The sequence below is a fragment of the Mchenga conophoros genome, linkage group LG15 (assembly GCF_057382185.1).
Source record: "Mchenga conophoros isolate Kocher_MC1m ecotype Shallow Benthic linkage group LG15, M_conophoros_male_GT1.1, whole genome shotgun sequence".
Taxonomy (NCBI): domain Eukaryota; kingdom Metazoa; phylum Chordata; class Actinopteri; order Cichliformes; family Cichlidae; genus Mchenga; species Mchenga conophoros.
In genome coordinates, this window is record NC_140540.1 from 1,610,317 (window position 1) to 1,627,920 (window position 17,604).

Consider the following 17,604-nt stretch of genomic DNA (forward strand, 5'->3'; position numbering starts at 1 on the left):
AAGAAATATGTGTGTTTACTTTAATGAATCATTCACCCATGAGATCTTCTGAACGACATCCTTATACGTGAAAACAGAAACCACAGCGAGTTCTTACATGCAAACAGACCCCTGGACATGGAGTGACCACCACTACATACAGGATTTCATAAACCACAGACTTGCAGTCGGGTTCACGCTGTGCTTGTGGGAGTGGTGGGAGAACGCGTCAGAGGGAGGTTTCAGCGTGTTGGGGCAAGATACACCGCCTCTCTTTTGCCTTTACTTCAACATGAGTGTTTAAGGAAACCGTGGAGTGCCTCTGATTGCTGACATTTTGACTTATTCTCACTTTTATCTTCATAATGGATCATGTGCCAAGAGTCTAAACGAGAATGCAGGACAGCTGGGATTCACAGACAAACTCAGCGAGCGAGCTCAATGATAAATACACATCTCAAGGTACAGTCTCATCCTGGTGGGTTTTACTTAAATAACTGTGTATACAGGCCACCTTTGAAAAGAATACAAAAAGGACCATCATTGCTCTCCTGCTTCCTTGACTGCATTCTTAGGGAATTTTCCAGGTAGGTATTCTTGGCTTCGTGTCATTCGATTGCCCAATCATTTAGTGTTTTAGTATCAAATTTTTAATTATTATAAAAATGTTCCTTCTCCAGCACTGTTCAGTTGGGTTTCATGTAAACTGTCTATCTATAAAATAGAGTATGGACATTTAATTACTAAATACCTCAATATTCTGCATTCTTCTTAGATTAACACTGACACAACTTTAAAAACCAGCTGCGTCATATCCTACCAATCTCTATCCCGCTCTGATGTGCCGTGACATAGACACAGGTCACTTGTTGTTCTGCAGTTAAAAGCACCAGGGCATTGGACGTGGATCTTTTGCGTCCTTGTGCTTGCAGGGTGGGGCCTCGTGGATCAGAATAATTCTGGTGCCTCCTGTGGATACTGATTGGGATCATGTTTGGGAGGCTAGGTCAGTGCCTGGGGCTATTATTCTTTCTTCTGTGGCCAGTGGGGCACAGTGTCTCGCTCCTGCCAGAGTGCTGTGGGTGTGCACAAGTTACTTAGTCCACTGCAATGTTTAGGGTGGCTAGTGAGCGCTAAAAGCTAATCGATTTACTAATATTTGTCACAATAACAACCATACGAATAAAACACCAACGATTTCCCATTACACTGCGTTCCATTAACGTTATGCTGATCACTGCTGATGCCATTTTCATGTTTTATTTAAATATTGGTGTACCAAGGCCCTGTTTTCTCTTCCTCAGATGAACGAAAAGCAGTGCAGAAGAGAACCTTCACCAGGTGGATGAATGTGTTTCTGCAGAGAGTAAGGCACAAATCAGTTCATCAGATCACTCTGAAAAAAATGTGCTTATCAATGAGGGTCATGCTTTTCCCCCCCAGCGGGACCCTCCTATTGAAGTGCACGACCTGTTCACAGACATTCAGGATGGCAAAATACTCATGGGCCTGCTGGAGGAGCTGTCTGGGTGCAGACTAGTAAGAATCATGCTGTTCAAGAAAGATTTAGCCAAAGCCTGTTTAAATTTGGCCACTGCAAGCGTAGCAGGAGTCCTGGAAGCAGAGACTCACCAGGAGACGCTGGAGCACAGTTCCTGTGAAAAAGAGTTTGCTGTCATGGCCAGAGACAGGAAATGTTTTAATTACTGCTGATGTCATTTCCTTTGTTTGTTTAATTAGTCTCAAGCCTAACGCTTAGTCGAAGCCAAGCCAGCAGTGTCTCCCAGTTTACTGTCTTCATGCTGAGCTGTTGGTTGTAACGTCATTGTTCAGGGTTGCTATATAAATGGGACCAGTCTTCTTAACAGCAATAAAATCAACCAGCTCATTTCCCTGAACAGTGATGATGTTTTTTCTCGTCTAACTTTGTTAGCTTTATAGGTTTAGGTCTTCCTCTCATCGCATCTTCAGACTGAACAACATTTCCAAGGCCTTGGTCTTTCTGGATGACAGACATGTGAGTGTTTCCTTGTAGATTCAGTGACATTGCTCTGACATGTATGAATGACATGATTTCAAATCAGGAATAACAAGATTGTGATCGATGTTTCCTTGTTATCTGCCAGGTAAAGCTGCTTGGCATTGATGCTTCTGGAATTGCTGATGGTAAACCATCTGTTGTTCTTCACCTTGTTTGGAGCATCATCTTGCACTTTCAGGTTGGATTTATCATCTATGAGTCAAATGTCTTAATGTATTATCTTACTTCTTGCCCAGCCATTTATCACCGACTCACACCTCTGTGTTACTCCTACACAGGTAAAGGAGGTGATGGGAGGCCTCCAGAAGCATTTGTCTTCCAGCCTTTCCGCCTTGTCAATGAGCAGTTATCCATCCTCTAATGACCTCTCACCCCAGCCAAGTGACCCTGGCACATACTCTTGCAGCACTCTGCCAAGTAAAGGCAGGAAGGCTGGCAGGGAAGCAAAGTATCATGGGAAAGCAATCAAGGTGCTCCTGCAATGGGTCCAAAGATGCACATCAAAGTGAGCATAAAAAGATCAAAACACTTACAAAGTCATGTAATTAACACTGAGCCCAAACATATTCCCACTCAAACAATGAAACAAAATGTCAGCAGGTTACTTTATCCTCTGAGCTCTAATAGGTGGTAAACGTATCCTAACCCTACATCAGCCCAAAATTAGCTTTCTTGTTAGAAATCAGAATAGTTTTAGATTGAGCTGGAATGATGGCTCACACTTGTCATTTAATTAAATGGCATTTTAAACTTTTTGCAGGTACGGGGTGGACGTGAAGGACTTTGGGAAGAGCTGGAGGAGCGGCTTGGCATTTCTTGCTTTGGTTAAGTCCATAAACCCAGTCATGGTTGACCTGAGGGAAAGCTTTCATCGAGATCCAGTGGAAAACATCCGGCAGGCTTTCATGATAGCCCATCACAGCTTGGATGTACCGCCACTGCTGGAGCCTGAAGGTAAAAGATTTCTCATATTAGGTGAAAAAATCACCACGTTGATTATGTGCCCAGAGTGATGAGAGATTTCCTTTCAGTTTACAGCAAACTGTAAACATGAGAACAAGTCTTCTATAAATGCATATATGAAATTCAAGCCCAGGGGGCTGACAAGACAAATGGAAATGATTGAATGTTTCTCTGAGGTGAGCGTATAGTGGACGGAGAAAAGGCACAAGCTGGTGCGCAAAAATCAACAGGATACAGGAAGCTGTCAGACAGCACAGGACAGCCCCCACAGCCCCCACAGCTCCCACTGTCACGCCCCCATTCTTGCAGCAAGAAGATGACGTACACAGTGTTACGCTTATGAATGAAGGGCCCTGCTTATACAACAGCATGGCCCTGAGTCAGGACTGTTATTGAACCAGTTTACTTACAGAACCAACCACGGACCTATTTATTTATTTGAAGAGTTCAGAAAAACGTCCTGACTCAGGATCATGAAAAATGTATAAAATGAGAGTCATGTGGACTCACATTGTCTCTAGAGAAAGCCACAAATATCACATTTTAAACCTCTTGCAATATTTAGTTAACATAAATTTCAAATAAACCCAGACCTGACTCAACCAACCATCCCCTAAACCAGGAACCTTCACCTCCACAGGGCCACACGATATGCAAGTTATTATTTTGAGGGCCCACGTGGTACATATACAGCATGTTTCCAAGCAGTAAAGGGTATATGTGGTTCAGTCCCTGGCTGCCACTGTCTGCATGCCAAGCATCCTTGGGCAACATACTCACCGCTGGCTGCTCTCTGATGCATCCATCACAGTGTGAATGTTAGTGAGCACTTAAAAGCATAGAAGGCAGTGCTTGTGTGATTGTGTGAATGTGGCTACAGGAGAGTAGAAACGCACCAATCAGCCCATTTATATGTTCTTACAAGCCCCTAGCTTTGTTTTACACACACACGCGCGCACGCACACACGCACACACACACACGCTTATGTTTTTAAGTGTTTTATGATTTTTTTAATCGTTCCCTGCAGATGTGACGTGCACTTCACCAGACGAGCAGTCCATCATCACCTACGTCTCCATGTTCCCAAAGTGTCACTCAGGCATAGATGAGGTTAGTGCAGCACAAGTTCACCTTCACTACAGTCTCACTACAGCGAGGTAGATATAAAAAAAGAAATAAATAAATGCATTTATATCACTCAGTTATTCTTGAAACTGCCACCGGCCGCCCGTCATCTTAGCTCAGAGACTCAGAACAGGTGAAGCAGAGCGTCGCTGTTTCATAAGATAAGATAAGATAACCTTTATTAGTCCCACACGTGGGAAATTTGTTTTGTCACAGCAGGAAGTGGACAGTGCAAAAGTTATGAGGCAAAAATTAGAATACAATAAGAATAAATACAGTACACAGCTGTACAGAATAGAATAAAATAAAATACTATATACAGTAGAATAAAATAAAATAAATATACAATATGATAAAAATAGAATACAAATACCAATACTATATACAACTGAGTAAAAATACAACGATGACAGAAGGATTATTGCACTTAGTATTATTGCATATGTATGGATGTGTGTGCTTGATCAGTTAAAGTCTTTATTATGGAGTCTAACGTAGCAAAGTCCTACTGTGCTCCTGAAAGTCTGAATCTAAAGGTGTCTTTGTTTAGAAAATGTAGTTTAGTAATAGTTTTTTTTTTTAAAAATAAGTGACATGTAACCCAACTTGTGAATTATTATTAAGAATGACCGAACTCCCACTAGCCAGTATCAGAAGATCTAGGATTGGCAGGAGCCCAAGGTATAAACACCAATAAGAAGAGACCACACCACAATATACTGTTCACAAATTTGTTATATTTGACACACAGCAGCTGCAACAATGTAATGAAAAAACAATAAAATAAAATACAAAATATTTCCCCCAAAATAACAAACTAAATAAAAGTGCGCGCATACAGCTTTCTCTGAGTCAATTATATGAGTGGATAATGTCTGATAACTGATGGATCGTTGGGGCCCGTTCAGTTTGTTTAATGTTTGTCCTACACAGCAAATCCAGCATGTCCAAATTAACACTGTCGGATTTGATTTCAACACTATTAAAGTGTCTATATGGGTCCACACCAGAGAGTGTTAATTTAACTCTTTTTGGAGAGTTGGTACGTTAACTCTGATTTAGTGTTAAACACCAAATCTGTCTGGAGTTGATCATTTAACACTTGGTGTTAAGAGTTTATATATTAACCCTCAAAGAGTATTTTAGTTTAACTACGTGAGTTATCTTCTAATTCATTCTAAAAAGCGGGAATTTTACTGTTCTGAACTTCTAGAAATTTCTTTTGGAAATAAACATTTACTAAAAAGATGCAATGGTTTTTGAAAAACATTTATTCTGAACTGTGCACCACAATTTCAAAACATTTTCTGAAAGATGTAACAGTATACATGTTCTCACTTTCATTAGAATTTTGTTTATCAAAAGGTCTGACATGGTAAATGCAAATAACAGCGTTCTCATCACTTATTTCTTCAATACAATATGCATGTCCTTCATTCATCCCTTTGTGGAACTTCAACGCACTTCTGCTCTCCCCCATATTCCATCTTCACAAGCATATCCTGTGCGGAGTTCGAATAAAAATTAGTTGACACTAATTAATGGCACAAATAATCCAGTAAACAATTGCAGCACAGTAAAAAAAAAAGGAATCCTCTTTGAGCCATTACTTGTGTAAAGTATTTTCCCAAAAGACAAAGACACAGGCAACAGGTAATACTGAACTAAATGTAAAACCTCAACCTTTTTAATTTTTACCTAAACCGTGTGCACAAAACTCTGGAGGGATCTATGCTAACGTAGAACCCAGTCAGGACGTCAGCTACTGCTGTTTGCTCGTTTTTTTTTTATGGGCGATCGTTTTCAGGCTTCAAGTAGCACCATTATACCAACATTTCACATTCTAGACATTGTTTTAGGTGTATTTGACCAAACGTTTGATTGAAAATTCACATGCAAGCTTTTTTTCAAGGCTGTGCTATTTGCCCGCAAACAATACCTTTCAGCTAGCTAAAACAGAATATTATGCTATCAGCGAGCAACATGGCTAATGCCTTTCACACAGCTTTGTCTCAACTCCAAAGAGCCACAGAAGTAAAAGCTCATAATAATAATTGAAACAATCTTTGAAAAAATGACTTACCAAGCATGGCAAACAACTCAAATATGTAGAGCAAAATGTTCTGAAACGGCTTCACTTCAGCTTCGATTGGAGCCGTGCTGGGGGCGGAGTCTGTGAATTCACTCTATTGGTGTCATAGCCCCTCTAGGAGTTCAGAGTTAAGAGGTCAAGAGTTAATGTTTCCATTGTAACACCTCCAGATTTGACAGAGAAACACTCATTTTTAACACTCGATTTTAACTACTATCATTTTACACCTCAGAGTTACATTAAAAGAATGTGACTCTGCTTAGAGTAAAATTAACTCTACTTTTGCAAGAAGACTATTAACACCAAAACATTTAACACTTTTGAATTTGCTGTGTACCACACTCCGATGAAGGAAGAAAGTTCGTAGTCCTGCAGGTATCTGAAGCTTCAATGGGAACGAAACTTTGGCTTCAATAAAACCTTGGCAAATCCTTTTCAATTTCGGGTTGGCTCGCCATCCAGTTAACTGGAACTGTGGAATCACTGCTCCTCGATGGGGCTTGCTTCAGACTGGGTCCGTCTGTCGAGTCATCCTTTTACCAGATAACAAAAAAACCTGACCGTTGACAGGGTGAAACTCTGAACAACCAAAAACAACTGCAGCAGACTTGCTTTTAACTCCTAGCGATTCGACTTCGGGAACATTAGTTTCTCTGGCACATGGCATTATATGAACAGGAACGAAATGGCAACACAGGAAATCATGTGATCAAGGTCAACAGCAAGGGTCACTGGGAGCTCATTGCTGATTGGCCAAGTTAAATGACAACAGATAATCTTATTGGTCCACATCTTCCTTTAAACATAAAAGAAAAAAGAAATGACTAAATTCTTTACATTATACATGAAAAAAAAAAACTACTTTCCACTGCTCTTTTTTTCTAGCTGGGCTACAACCTCCCCCACTGAACTCATGCACGCCCCGTTGCATGGCAATGGTTGGGTAATTACTGTCTGATGGGTCTGGACAGGGCAATCTAATGGGTGATAACCCTCATCCAAAATGTCTGTAAAAGCCGTGGTTAAACCCTGGAACAGAGATTGCACCACCGCTATAAGTGGATGCCCAAGTTTCACATACTGAAGGCGTTTAGGCGGTTCTCGCTCCCTATTTGATCGTCTAGCAGAACCAGGTTGGTCTTGGCTTCCAATCAGTGTCTGGTCTACTGAGAGCTCTTCAGGAGATTCATCTGTTGGTGACTCATTTGACAATCCCATTTCAGTTCGACCTGCCGCCTCAACATCCGTAGACAGGTTTGGAGCAAGAGAAGATAACCCGGGATTCAAGTCATGACAATCACTTCCAGGTGCAATCCTTTCGGTCTCCATCTCTGCTGGTGGATTTTGGTCATCGCTCACGATTTCTGTGTCATGACAGTGACTCTCAGACACTGGAAGAGTTGCTGAATCTGGACTGTCAACAGGTAAGTTACATAACTGGTCAGTCTGTGGATTGCAGCTTGGATATCGAGCAGTAGAACCTTTAACTGAGGGACAAAATTCTGGAAGTTGTGCATCTTCCCCAGAAGACACTGATAAATAAGGGTGCGTTTCTTGATGAATGGTGACCGTAGGTATCTCAGAACTGGGGGCGTCTCTGAACCAGTAATTGGGGAAAATCTCATCCTCAGCCTCTGAGAATTGATCGGAGTCTGCAACTGGACTGAGACGTGTTGCTGGCCTGCGTCTTTGTGTCTGCCCTACAGGCTTGTCACTACTCTCGTTGGGGAGATAGCCACAAGGGAGTAATAGGTCCCTATGCAATGTCCGCAGTGGACCATCTTTCTTCTCAGGTCTCACAGTATACACTGGAAGGGATCCTGCTCTGCTTACGACTATGTAGATGGCTGCCTCCCACTTGTCTGCAATCTTGTTTTTTCCACGAATGCGGACATTTCTGACTAATACTCTGTCCCCTACCTCCAGATCTGAAATAGTCACACGCCTGTCAAATCTGGATTTATTCTTTTCTGCTATCTTGGCAGCATTTCCAGTAGCTACCTTGTAACTCTCTTGTAAGTGGGATTTCAGATTTTGCACGTACTGTGAGTGGGAAATCTGTTGCTCCTCTTTCACCGGCAGCCCAAAAGCCAAATCCACCGGCAGGCGAGGCTGGCGACCGAACATAAGCTCGTACGGTGCAAATCCAGTCACCTCATTCCTGGTGCAATTATAAGCATGAACAAGGGGCTTCACAAAATCACGCCAGTGAGACTTGTCTTTGTTTTGAAGAGTGCCGAGCATGTCCAGCAATGTGCGATTGAACCGCTCCACTGGATTTCCTCTGGGATGGTAGGGAGTAGTTCTAACCTTCTGTATGCCAGCCATCTGACAGAGCTCTTTTATTGTGCGAGACTCAAAATCAGGTCCCTGATCACTGTGCAACTTTTCTGGGAACCCGTAATGCACAATAAAATTGTCCCATAGGCACTTAGCTACTGTGCGAGCCTTTTGATTGCATGTTGGTATAGCAATTGCATACTTAGTAAAGTGATCAGTGATCACAAGGATGTCTTTAGCTCCACTTTTGTCTGGTTCGAGAGAGAGGAAGTCCATACAAACCAGTTCCAGTGGCCTTGTGGTACTGATGTTGACTAACGGTGCAGCTCTGTCAGGCAACGCCTTTCTGCGCACACATCTACCACAGGTCTTTATTTTCCTCTCTACATCCAAGGCCATTCTGGGCCAATAGAATCTGGCCCTAACGAGATCTAATGTGCGCTCAATGCCCATATGACCTATATGGTCATGCAGACTGCTCAAAACAGTCTCTCTGAGCTCTGGGGGCAGTACTAGCTGGTGAGATACCCGAGACCCGAGCTGGCGTCTCCGGTATAAGATGCCATTTATAAGCTGAAACCGACCAACCTCTCGAAGTAGGAGTGGAAGATCTGGAAGTTCACCCCTTAAAGTAGGCGGTGGGCTTACCCCATGCTCAAGTTGGGATATGACATGCCTTAGACATTGGTCAGCTCTCTGTTTATCCATCAACTCAGCCTCAGTCAGTTGAGGAATAACAGGCAATCCTCCAAACTCATCTTCTTGTCCATAGCAGTCAGGCACAGCATCAGAGGACATAGCAAGAGTTTCAACAAGAGTAACACAGCCATCCAAACTCGGATTAACAGAGCTGGCGCTATACACTGACTGTCTTTCACAAATGGCTTTCACAACCGCTTGGTTGGCTTCCTCGAGATTTTCAAGATCAGCGAGATGACCCTGAGTGAACTGGAAAATGCGCTCCCTCTCTTTCTGGGATTTCAGATCATCCATAAGAGCTCCGTGGGGTCTACGGGATAACCCATCCGCATCCCAGTTTTGCTTCCCAGGACGATACAGCAGCTTGAATGTGAACATAGACAAAGCTGCGAGCCATCTGTAGCTCGTTGCATCAAGTTTTGCAGTCGTCAATATGTACGTCAAGGGATTGCTATCAGTGACAACAGTAAAGTGATTCCCATATAGGTAGTCACTAAACTTTTCTGTTACTGACCACTTAAGCGCCAAAAACTCTAATTTGTGCGCTGGGTATCGAGACTCGCTATGCGACAGCCCTCTGCTTGCATAGGCTATGACACGTAACTGCCCTTCCTGCTCCTGGTACAAGACAGCACCAAGGCCTGTAGTGCTAGCATCAGTGTGGAGCACATAAGGCTTTTGAGGGTCAGCGAACCCTAGGACAGGGGCAGTTGTCAGCTTTTCAATAACTGACTCAAATGCCTGCTGGCAAGCTGATGTCCAACGGTTCCCAAACGGCTCTTTGGGATGGTGATAATGCTCTTGGCTGTCTCTTGATCTACCCCTTTTGGTTGATTGAGGATAGCCCTGAGTCAGATCATTGAGGGGCTTCACAATGCTGGAATAGTCTTTTACGAACCTTCGATAATAGCCAGCGAACCCAAGAAAAGATCGCAATTCCCTGAGGGTCTGAGGAACTGGCCAAGTACGAAGGGCAAAGATTTTCTCTGGATCTGTCTCAACTCCATTTCTGGACACTATGTGTCCCAGGTACCGCACTGAGGTCTGGAAAAACACACACTTTTCAGGTGATAACTTTAATCCAAACTCTCTCAACCGAGTGAGCACCTCCAACAACCTTGTTTCATGTTCTTCCAGGGTCTTTGAGAACACTATCAAGTCGTCGAGGAAAACTAGCACCTCTTTCAAATGCATATCCCCCATGCACTTCTCCATTAATCTTTGGAATGTGCTTGGCGCATTTGTCAGGCCTTGCGGCATGCGGTTAAATTCCCAGAAGCCCAAAGGGCAGACAAAGGCCGTCTTGGGTTTATCCACTTCATCTACCTCGATTTGATAATATCCAGACTTTAGGTCAAGCACAGAAAACCACTGGGAACCAGAGAGAGCCGCGAAGGTGTCTTCAAGCTTAGGAAGCGTGTAAGCATCCTTTATTGTCTGAAGGTTGAGTTTTCTGTAGTCTATGCACAACCGGACCTGGCCATTCTTTTTACGGACTACCACAATGGGCGAAGAGAAGGGAGACTCGGACTCTCTGATTACACCTGTATCAAGAAGCTCTTGAATGTGCCTACGGACAGCCTCAATGTCTTGAGGGTGTAGCGGACGAGCACGGTGTTTGAAAGGAGCCTCGTCTGAGAGCTTGATGTGGTGAGTCACCTTGTCGGTTCTTCCAAAGTCCAAGTCATGTTGCGCAAATACATCTGGCATGTTGTTAAGGAGTCGTGTGATACGACCCTTCCACTCGGGAGGGATTGGGGACTCTCCAAAGTTGAAGTTACAATTGGCCTCTTGAGTGAGATCTGCCTTTTGCAAGTTAACCACACTCTGCTCCTTTGACAAAATACATTGGTAAGCGCTAATGTCAGCAATTTGACATTTAGCAGGAATGACAATGTCATGTTCAGATTGGTTGGTAATCACAACTGGAAGCCTAAAGGGTCGTTGTTTGGACAGGTCAACCAGACAAGTGTTCACTAGCAGACCACCAGGTAGAGAGGAACTGGAAGGCTGCTCAACAACAACTGATTGTTCATGCTGAAGACCGCTGGCAGTAGAGACACCCTCCAAAACCACTGTGGCCCCTGCTGGGACAACCTGAGAGATTCTGCCCTTCAGTTTTACAACACCATGGTGACTGACGTTAGACTGATTGTGTCTGAGTTCAAGCACCTTAATGACCGCTTTGTAGCCGTGAGGAAATGTCTTGGGATCTCCTGGATTAGCTTTGCAATAAATGTCATACAACACATCAAGTGTATTTGTCCCTATGAGTAAGTAGGACCCTGAGGTAGCTCGAACGTCAGGAACTATGAGAGCTAATGTGGGCACCTCAATAGACATACCAAGAAATTCTTTTGGAAAAGTGACAGTAGTTTCAATGTAGCCCAAATAAGGTACAGCCTGTCCATTCGCCCCTTCAACCTCCAAGAGGTCATAGAGAGGCTTGATGTCCTGCACTGACATGTGTTGTTCATAAAAGGATTGGGGGATAGTAGTCACTTGCGAGCCGGTATCTAGCAGACAACTAAATGTTTTACCTTCAATTATCACTTCAGCAGTGCTCCTGGTACCAATCAGACCCTTTGGAAGCCTGAAGGATTGCTTTTCACTACTGGAGTGCTCTAGATCCACACACTTGCCTGCTTTGCTGACAATCTTTACGTCTGTGGGACGCTGCGCATGTTCTTCAGCCTCTGTCTGTCCCACAACAGAGACTGGATCTAGTTTAAAGGTGAACTGGAGTCGCTGGGACAACTTTGACTTTCCCACGCGTGCTGCCTCCTCTCCAACTGCTTCTTCTTTTCAATAACTAGTGCAGAATTTGCAGGGTTTGTACAAGAAGTGGCAATATGCCCATCTTCCCCACAGTGAAAACAATACCAAGGCCTGGGCCTGCCTGTCTGTTTTACTCCGGCTAATCGATGCACTTCTTGATGTGTGTTGTCCATTTTCGATTTACAGGTTGTCTTTTTAACCGGTTTCTTGTTGGCACGCTCACTTAGCTTTTCCTGTGATGCAAATGAGGCTAGCTGACTCTGCAAGCTAGCTATCTGCTTTTGAAGTTCCTCAATAGCTTTCGGACCACACTGTGGGCTTTCTCTTACGCCTGCACAAACACAGGAACTCTGAGCATGGACAGATACTCGTTTTGATGAACCAATGTGCTTTTTCATCCTATCAACCTTTGCAGCTTGTCTATCTTCTTCGGTACGCAACATTAGCAAGAGCTCTGAAAATGACGGTGGACAGTTTTTCTTGTGTTCAAGTTGCAGACTGGAGAGCAATCCACTATCCCAACACCCCCTACAAAACTGCTTGAGGAGATGTTTGTCTACATCATCAGGTGGAATACCCCCCCTTTTTACTGCTAAATTTAGTGCTAGCTGTAAACGATGGAGGAAAGCTGATGGTTTCTCGCCTGGGTCCTGAAGGGTATTCATGAACTGAGCAAAAAGCTCCTCACCATCCTCTACAGCGCCGAAGGCTGAATCGAGCAACTGCAGATAGGCTACTGGGGGTGCGCTGGGACTCAAGCACTTCACCACATCAACTGCAGGTGGAAGCAAATTCTCTAAAATCTTCCTGGACACCTGCAGATGGGTCATACTGGGGTCACTTAAAAGCAGCTCAATGTGTGAGCGCCAAGTCTCATAGTCTGTCTCATTGTTAGGCCTGGGAGTTTTCCCTGAGAAGGAACGGATGCGCATTGAAGAATGGATCTGTGATCCAATGTCATCCTTCCTTAAAATATGCTCAACAACGACCTTCTGAACTTCAGGGGGATTTACATCACTAATCACTATTGAAGGCTTCTGTACACGCAAGGGTGGAACTGGAGTTGAGACACCTTGGTCACTGCTTACCCTTGAGGGACCTGAAAGCAACTGGGGCTGTGGTATTGGTGTCTCATCAACAATGCTATCATGTAAGACAGAAGGTGCCTCATCTGTATTCTCAGTTGTCTCACAGATTTGTGATATCATCTCTTTCAATACTTCCTCATAGGTTTTGCCACTGAGCTTAGCCAAGCCCTTTAATTCAGCCAAGTATGACTTCGTGACACCTTCACCCACCTTAGCAGTGTAAACGCTTGCCAAGGCCCTCACACAGTAAGAGACATTTGGTTCACCCTCTGCAACATACTTGTATGGCATAAGAGGCTCTAAAGCTTCTACAGCTGAGCCACTTGAGTACTCAACAATCAGGTTTTGATGAAACTCTGAGGTAGCATCATCCACTGGCAAAAGGGTTTTAACACCACCATACTTTTTCAAAAACTCTAAAACTTCTTCATCTTTCTCTGATTTCGTGATCCCACTCACAATAACTGCATTGGGAATTTTTACACCTGAGCGCTGGACAAAATCCATGTCAGACACAATTTCTCATTACTGATGTTTAAAAATTCTTAGGCTCCTGGCTGGCTCGCCACTTATGTAACCCAACTTGTGAATTATTATTAAGAATGACCGAACTCCCACTAGCCAGTATCAGAAGATCTAGGATCGGCAGGAGCCCAAGGTATAAACACCAATAAGAAGAGACCACACCACAATATACTGTTCACAAATTTGTTATATTTGACACACAGCAGCTGCAACAATGTAATGAAAAAACAATAAAATAAAATACAAAATATTTCCCCCAAAATAACAAACTAAATAAAAGTGCGCGCATACAGCTTTCTCTGAGTCAATTATATGAGTGGATAATGTCTGATAACTGATGGATCGTTGGGGCCCGTTCAGTTTGTTTAATGTTTGTCCTACCACACTCCGATGAAGGAAGAAAGTTCGTAGTCCTGCAGGTATCTGAAGCTTCAATGGGAACGAAACTTTGGCTTCAATAAAACCTTGGCAAATCCTTTTCAATTTCGGGTTGGCTCGCCATCCAGTTAACTGGAACTGTGGAATCACTGCTCCTCGATGGGGCTTGCTTCAGACTGGGTCCGTCTGTCGAGTCATCCTTTTACCAGATAACAAAAAAACCTGACCGTTGACAGGGTGAAACTCTGAACAACCAAAAACAACTGCAGCAGACTTGCTTTTAACTCCTAGCGATTCGACTTCGGGAACATTAGTTTCTCTGGCACATGGCATTATATGAACAGGAACGAAATGGCAACACAGGAAATCATGTGATCAAGGTCAACAGCAAGGGTCACTGGGAGCTCATTGCTGATTGGCCAAGTTAAATGACAACAGATAATCTTATTGGTCCACATCTTCCTTTAAACATAAAAGAAAAAAGAAATGACTAAATTCTTTACATTATACATGAAAAAAAAAACTACTTTCCACTGCTGTTTTTTTCTAGCTGGGCTACAGACATCATTGTACAAATGAGTAAAATAGTTTTTGAGGGGATTTTTACGTAAAAACATTGATTTTCAGAACAATTACAGACTTCTGTGTAACGTCTGTTGTTACAGTAACAGATGGATAAACATATCTGTTCATAAATGACGTACTGAGAAGGATTAACGAGATATAAATGACAAAATAAGCACTTACTAATACCTTCATAGTGTGACATTATTACATGCTAGCAGTATTTCTTTGGTTCTGCTATCACTGACATGCTTATATTACAGGCTCCCACACCAGATATTGACGCTCCCGAGATTCCCAGTTTTGGATCACTTGAGTCAGTCAGCTTTGAAGAGACTGACGCTGATGTTCCAGAAGTCCAGGTGTTGCTGAAAGGCTTGGAGAAGAGCAGCGAGCAGCTTCTGTGGAAGCGTTGGTCTCGGAGATCTTCAGGAAGTCCCCGCTCTCCGTCCTTTCACACAAATGGAACAGCTACCTCCGACCAGCCTGCTGGGACTGCTTCAGACTCACATTACAAAAAAAGGAAAGGCAGTGCACGAAGCACTTTACAGCCACCCAGTCCTCTGGATGCTGGCATAGTCAGCCAGGAGGTCCAGCTGTGGTTGGACAGTGGACTGGATCAAGGCTACGACAAGCGACGAGCACAAAGCTGCTATTCTTTAAGCTCCGAGGAAGGAATCTACAGCTTACCATCGCTGGATTCAGATGAGGAGGATGCATATAGCTACATCCTAGAGCTGAATAAAGATGTGTTTCAACCATATAATCAGCTGAAAAGACAAGTACCAAAGGTCAAAGAGGAAACAGCAGAGGAAATGAAAGAAGAATCCAAATATCAGGAAGGCTCCTTTTTACAAAAGGCTGATTTTGAGCTTGAATCAGCCCAGTCAGCGGTGCACAGGAAGTTTGATTTTGACAAAAATGAAAGAAATCTCAGCAAAATGACACACGGTGGAGCAGCGCTTGACTTTAAGCCAGAGGGTGAAAGTAGAAGCACAGAGGAGCATGAAGAGCAGCGGGCTAATAGAGGACAGAGCAATGATGATGGTGATTATTGTGAGGAAGAAAGGGGGAAAAAGATGGAAAATGCAAAAATGTTCAAGAATGGGGTCGACAAAACAGAGGACAATGCAGCGGAAGCAACTGTTGAAGTGGCCCGTTGGCAGGAAGACACCGAGGACGGAAGAGATGCAGAGCTTTCCAAAAAACGTGGACAGGTGGGAGGGCAGGATGTAGGGAATGAAAGCCAAGATGCTGCTGTGATGAAAGAAGATGGGAAGAGCCAGAAAAGCACAAATTCAGAAAGTTTTAAGGGTGAAGTAAATGGAAAAATAATAACTGATGAGGCTGCCTGTGAAGTCAGAAGTGACACAGAAGAAGAAAGTGGCAGGAAGTGTAAAGAAGAAAAAGTGAGAGACACTGATGAAGTTAAATCAGCAGCTGGAGAGGAGATGACGACAACAACGACAGAGCACGATGGGGAGGAGAGTCCCAGAACACGCCCACTCGGAGGTGTCTGGCCTCCTGCCTGCAGGTCAACCCCTCGGTCACCCAGGTAACCATTTATCAGCAGAAACATAATTCACCACATTTGCCAAGACTTCCAGTTTACTGTGACTCAGTAATAACACTGGTAACGGAGACAAGTTTGTTAAATGTCTGGAACAACGCGACTTCCACACAGATGATGAGCATCGTTTCCTTTTACAGCTGCTGTTCACTTGCTGTGTCTCTTGTATTGCAGCATAAAGCGAGTAAATACTGTCGCATTACTGTCAAAGGGTCTTTGTGCAAACAGCAGCCTAGTTTGGAAAGCGCTCAGTCACAGTGTGATCATGGCCCAGAGGAGTATTTCTATAGAGGCTGTTTTTCAGTTCAATAGTGCCACCTACTGATGAAGGGGGGGGGGCTCCCTCTTCATGTCTAAAGCACTTACCTGGCTAAACAGTATCGTCACACTGAGAAGTTTGAGTTATTAGTGTTTTTATATATGAAATATGAAACATGCTTCACTTTCGAGCGTGTTTTAGGATTTCTATTAAGTCACAGGGCTGCTTAAAGTTAACTTAAAGTCTGATGAGCCAGTCCCAGGATGCTATTTATTGTAATCTAGCCGTAGAAAACAAGGTAAAGAGTTAACATGGATATGATATCGTTAAAGCTTCTGTTTGGATAAACACTATAAAAAGATATCTGCATTTGAATGTAGTTTTTGCTACTCCCGATTTCGATGTGCTTGCTTCAGTGTGTGCAGAACCTTCACCTCACACTCCTTCGTTTGTCTCCAGCAGTGACGAAGGATCCCTTCTTCAGCCTTCAGCAGCCTCTTGTGGAGTGACCCTGTCAGAGCTGGAAATGCTCTTGGTCTGGTGGGTCCTGCTGTACTGCTGCCTCATCCTCAGTCAGATGAACCTCTGAGTCACTGCAGCACCAGCTTCTTATTCCGACATGCTCATGAGCCCAGTTGCCACTAATGAGGCAAACAGGGACACATAAGGCTGGACCGACTCTTCATCTGTGACACAGTTTCCTAAAGACGCCATTTAAGCAGATCCACAGAATAATCTGATAAGACTCAGGGCCGTAGTTTCAGATAAAGCTAAATCCTGTAATCCCCGTTGTTACACAGGCTTTCAGCTGCTCGGTCTTGCACCGCACTTATTATCAGAAATGGTTTGGGGGCTTTTTTTTTTTTTTTTTGCTGAACACATGTCCAAAAATTGATTTTCCTAGTAAAAAGACTCCTTTTTGAAATTCACTTGACAAAATCAACCACACGGTGGCACTGCAGCATCGCAGCGACCTTCTTATTTGTCTATACAGCATTCTGTTGCCTGCTGAAGATCCCATGTGACCTGCTGTTTAATTAGAAGCTGTATTGACAAGTGAAGATTAAGCTGATAATACTTAATGAGCACTTTGGCATTTCACAGACTCTCACTGTGTCACTTATGGCTTAGACTGTGGACCGCTTTATTGTCTTCATCTCGGATGCTGCCTGAGTTCAAGCTTATTTTTACCACAGGCTTTCTCCGGGATAATTTTTGTGACCATCTGATACAAACAATAAACCAGCTGCTTGATGTGTGTG

The 17,604-nt window shown here is 43.5% G+C and overlaps 2 protein-coding genes across 6 annotated transcripts; one reads left to right on the plus strand and one right to left on the minus strand.

Annotated features, from left to right (window-relative positions):
* Positions 1-265: 265 nt before the first annotated feature.
* Positions 266-17,602, plus strand: clmnb (calmin b). 5 transcript variants are annotated; one of them, XM_085246010.1, is made up of 10 exons: positions 266-441; positions 1,284-1,345; positions 1,423-1,518; positions 1,913-1,996; positions 2,106-2,198; positions 2,299-2,525; positions 2,781-2,974; positions 4,012-4,094; positions 14,777-16,068; positions 16,802-17,602. In XM_085246010.1, the coding sequence occupies exons 1-10, from the start codon at positions 375-377 to the stop codon at positions 16,929-16,931; spliced, it is 2,328 nt and encodes a 775-aa protein (XP_085102136.1). In that variant the 5' UTR covers positions 266-374; the 3' UTR covers positions 16,932-17,602. The 5 variants fall into 5 exon arrangements, with proteins under 5 accessions (XP_085102136.1, XP_085102137.1, XP_085102139.1 ...); XM_085246011.1 differs by having other exon boundaries at positions 16,805-17,602; XM_085246014.1 differs by lacking the exon at positions 266-441 and adding an exon at positions 463-566.
* Positions 4,517-8,427, minus strand: LOC146557466 (uncharacterized). Its single transcript, XM_085246018.1, has 2 exons — positions 6,193-8,427; positions 4,517-5,611 (listed from the first exon to the last, which is right to left on the minus strand). Exon 1 carries the CDS (start codon positions 8,326-8,328, stop codon positions 7,060-7,062), a length of 1,269 nt encoding a protein of 422 aa, XP_085102144.1. The 5' UTR covers positions 8,329-8,427; the 3' UTR covers positions 4,517-5,611; positions 6,193-7,059.
* Positions 17,603-17,604: the final 2 nt, after the last annotated feature.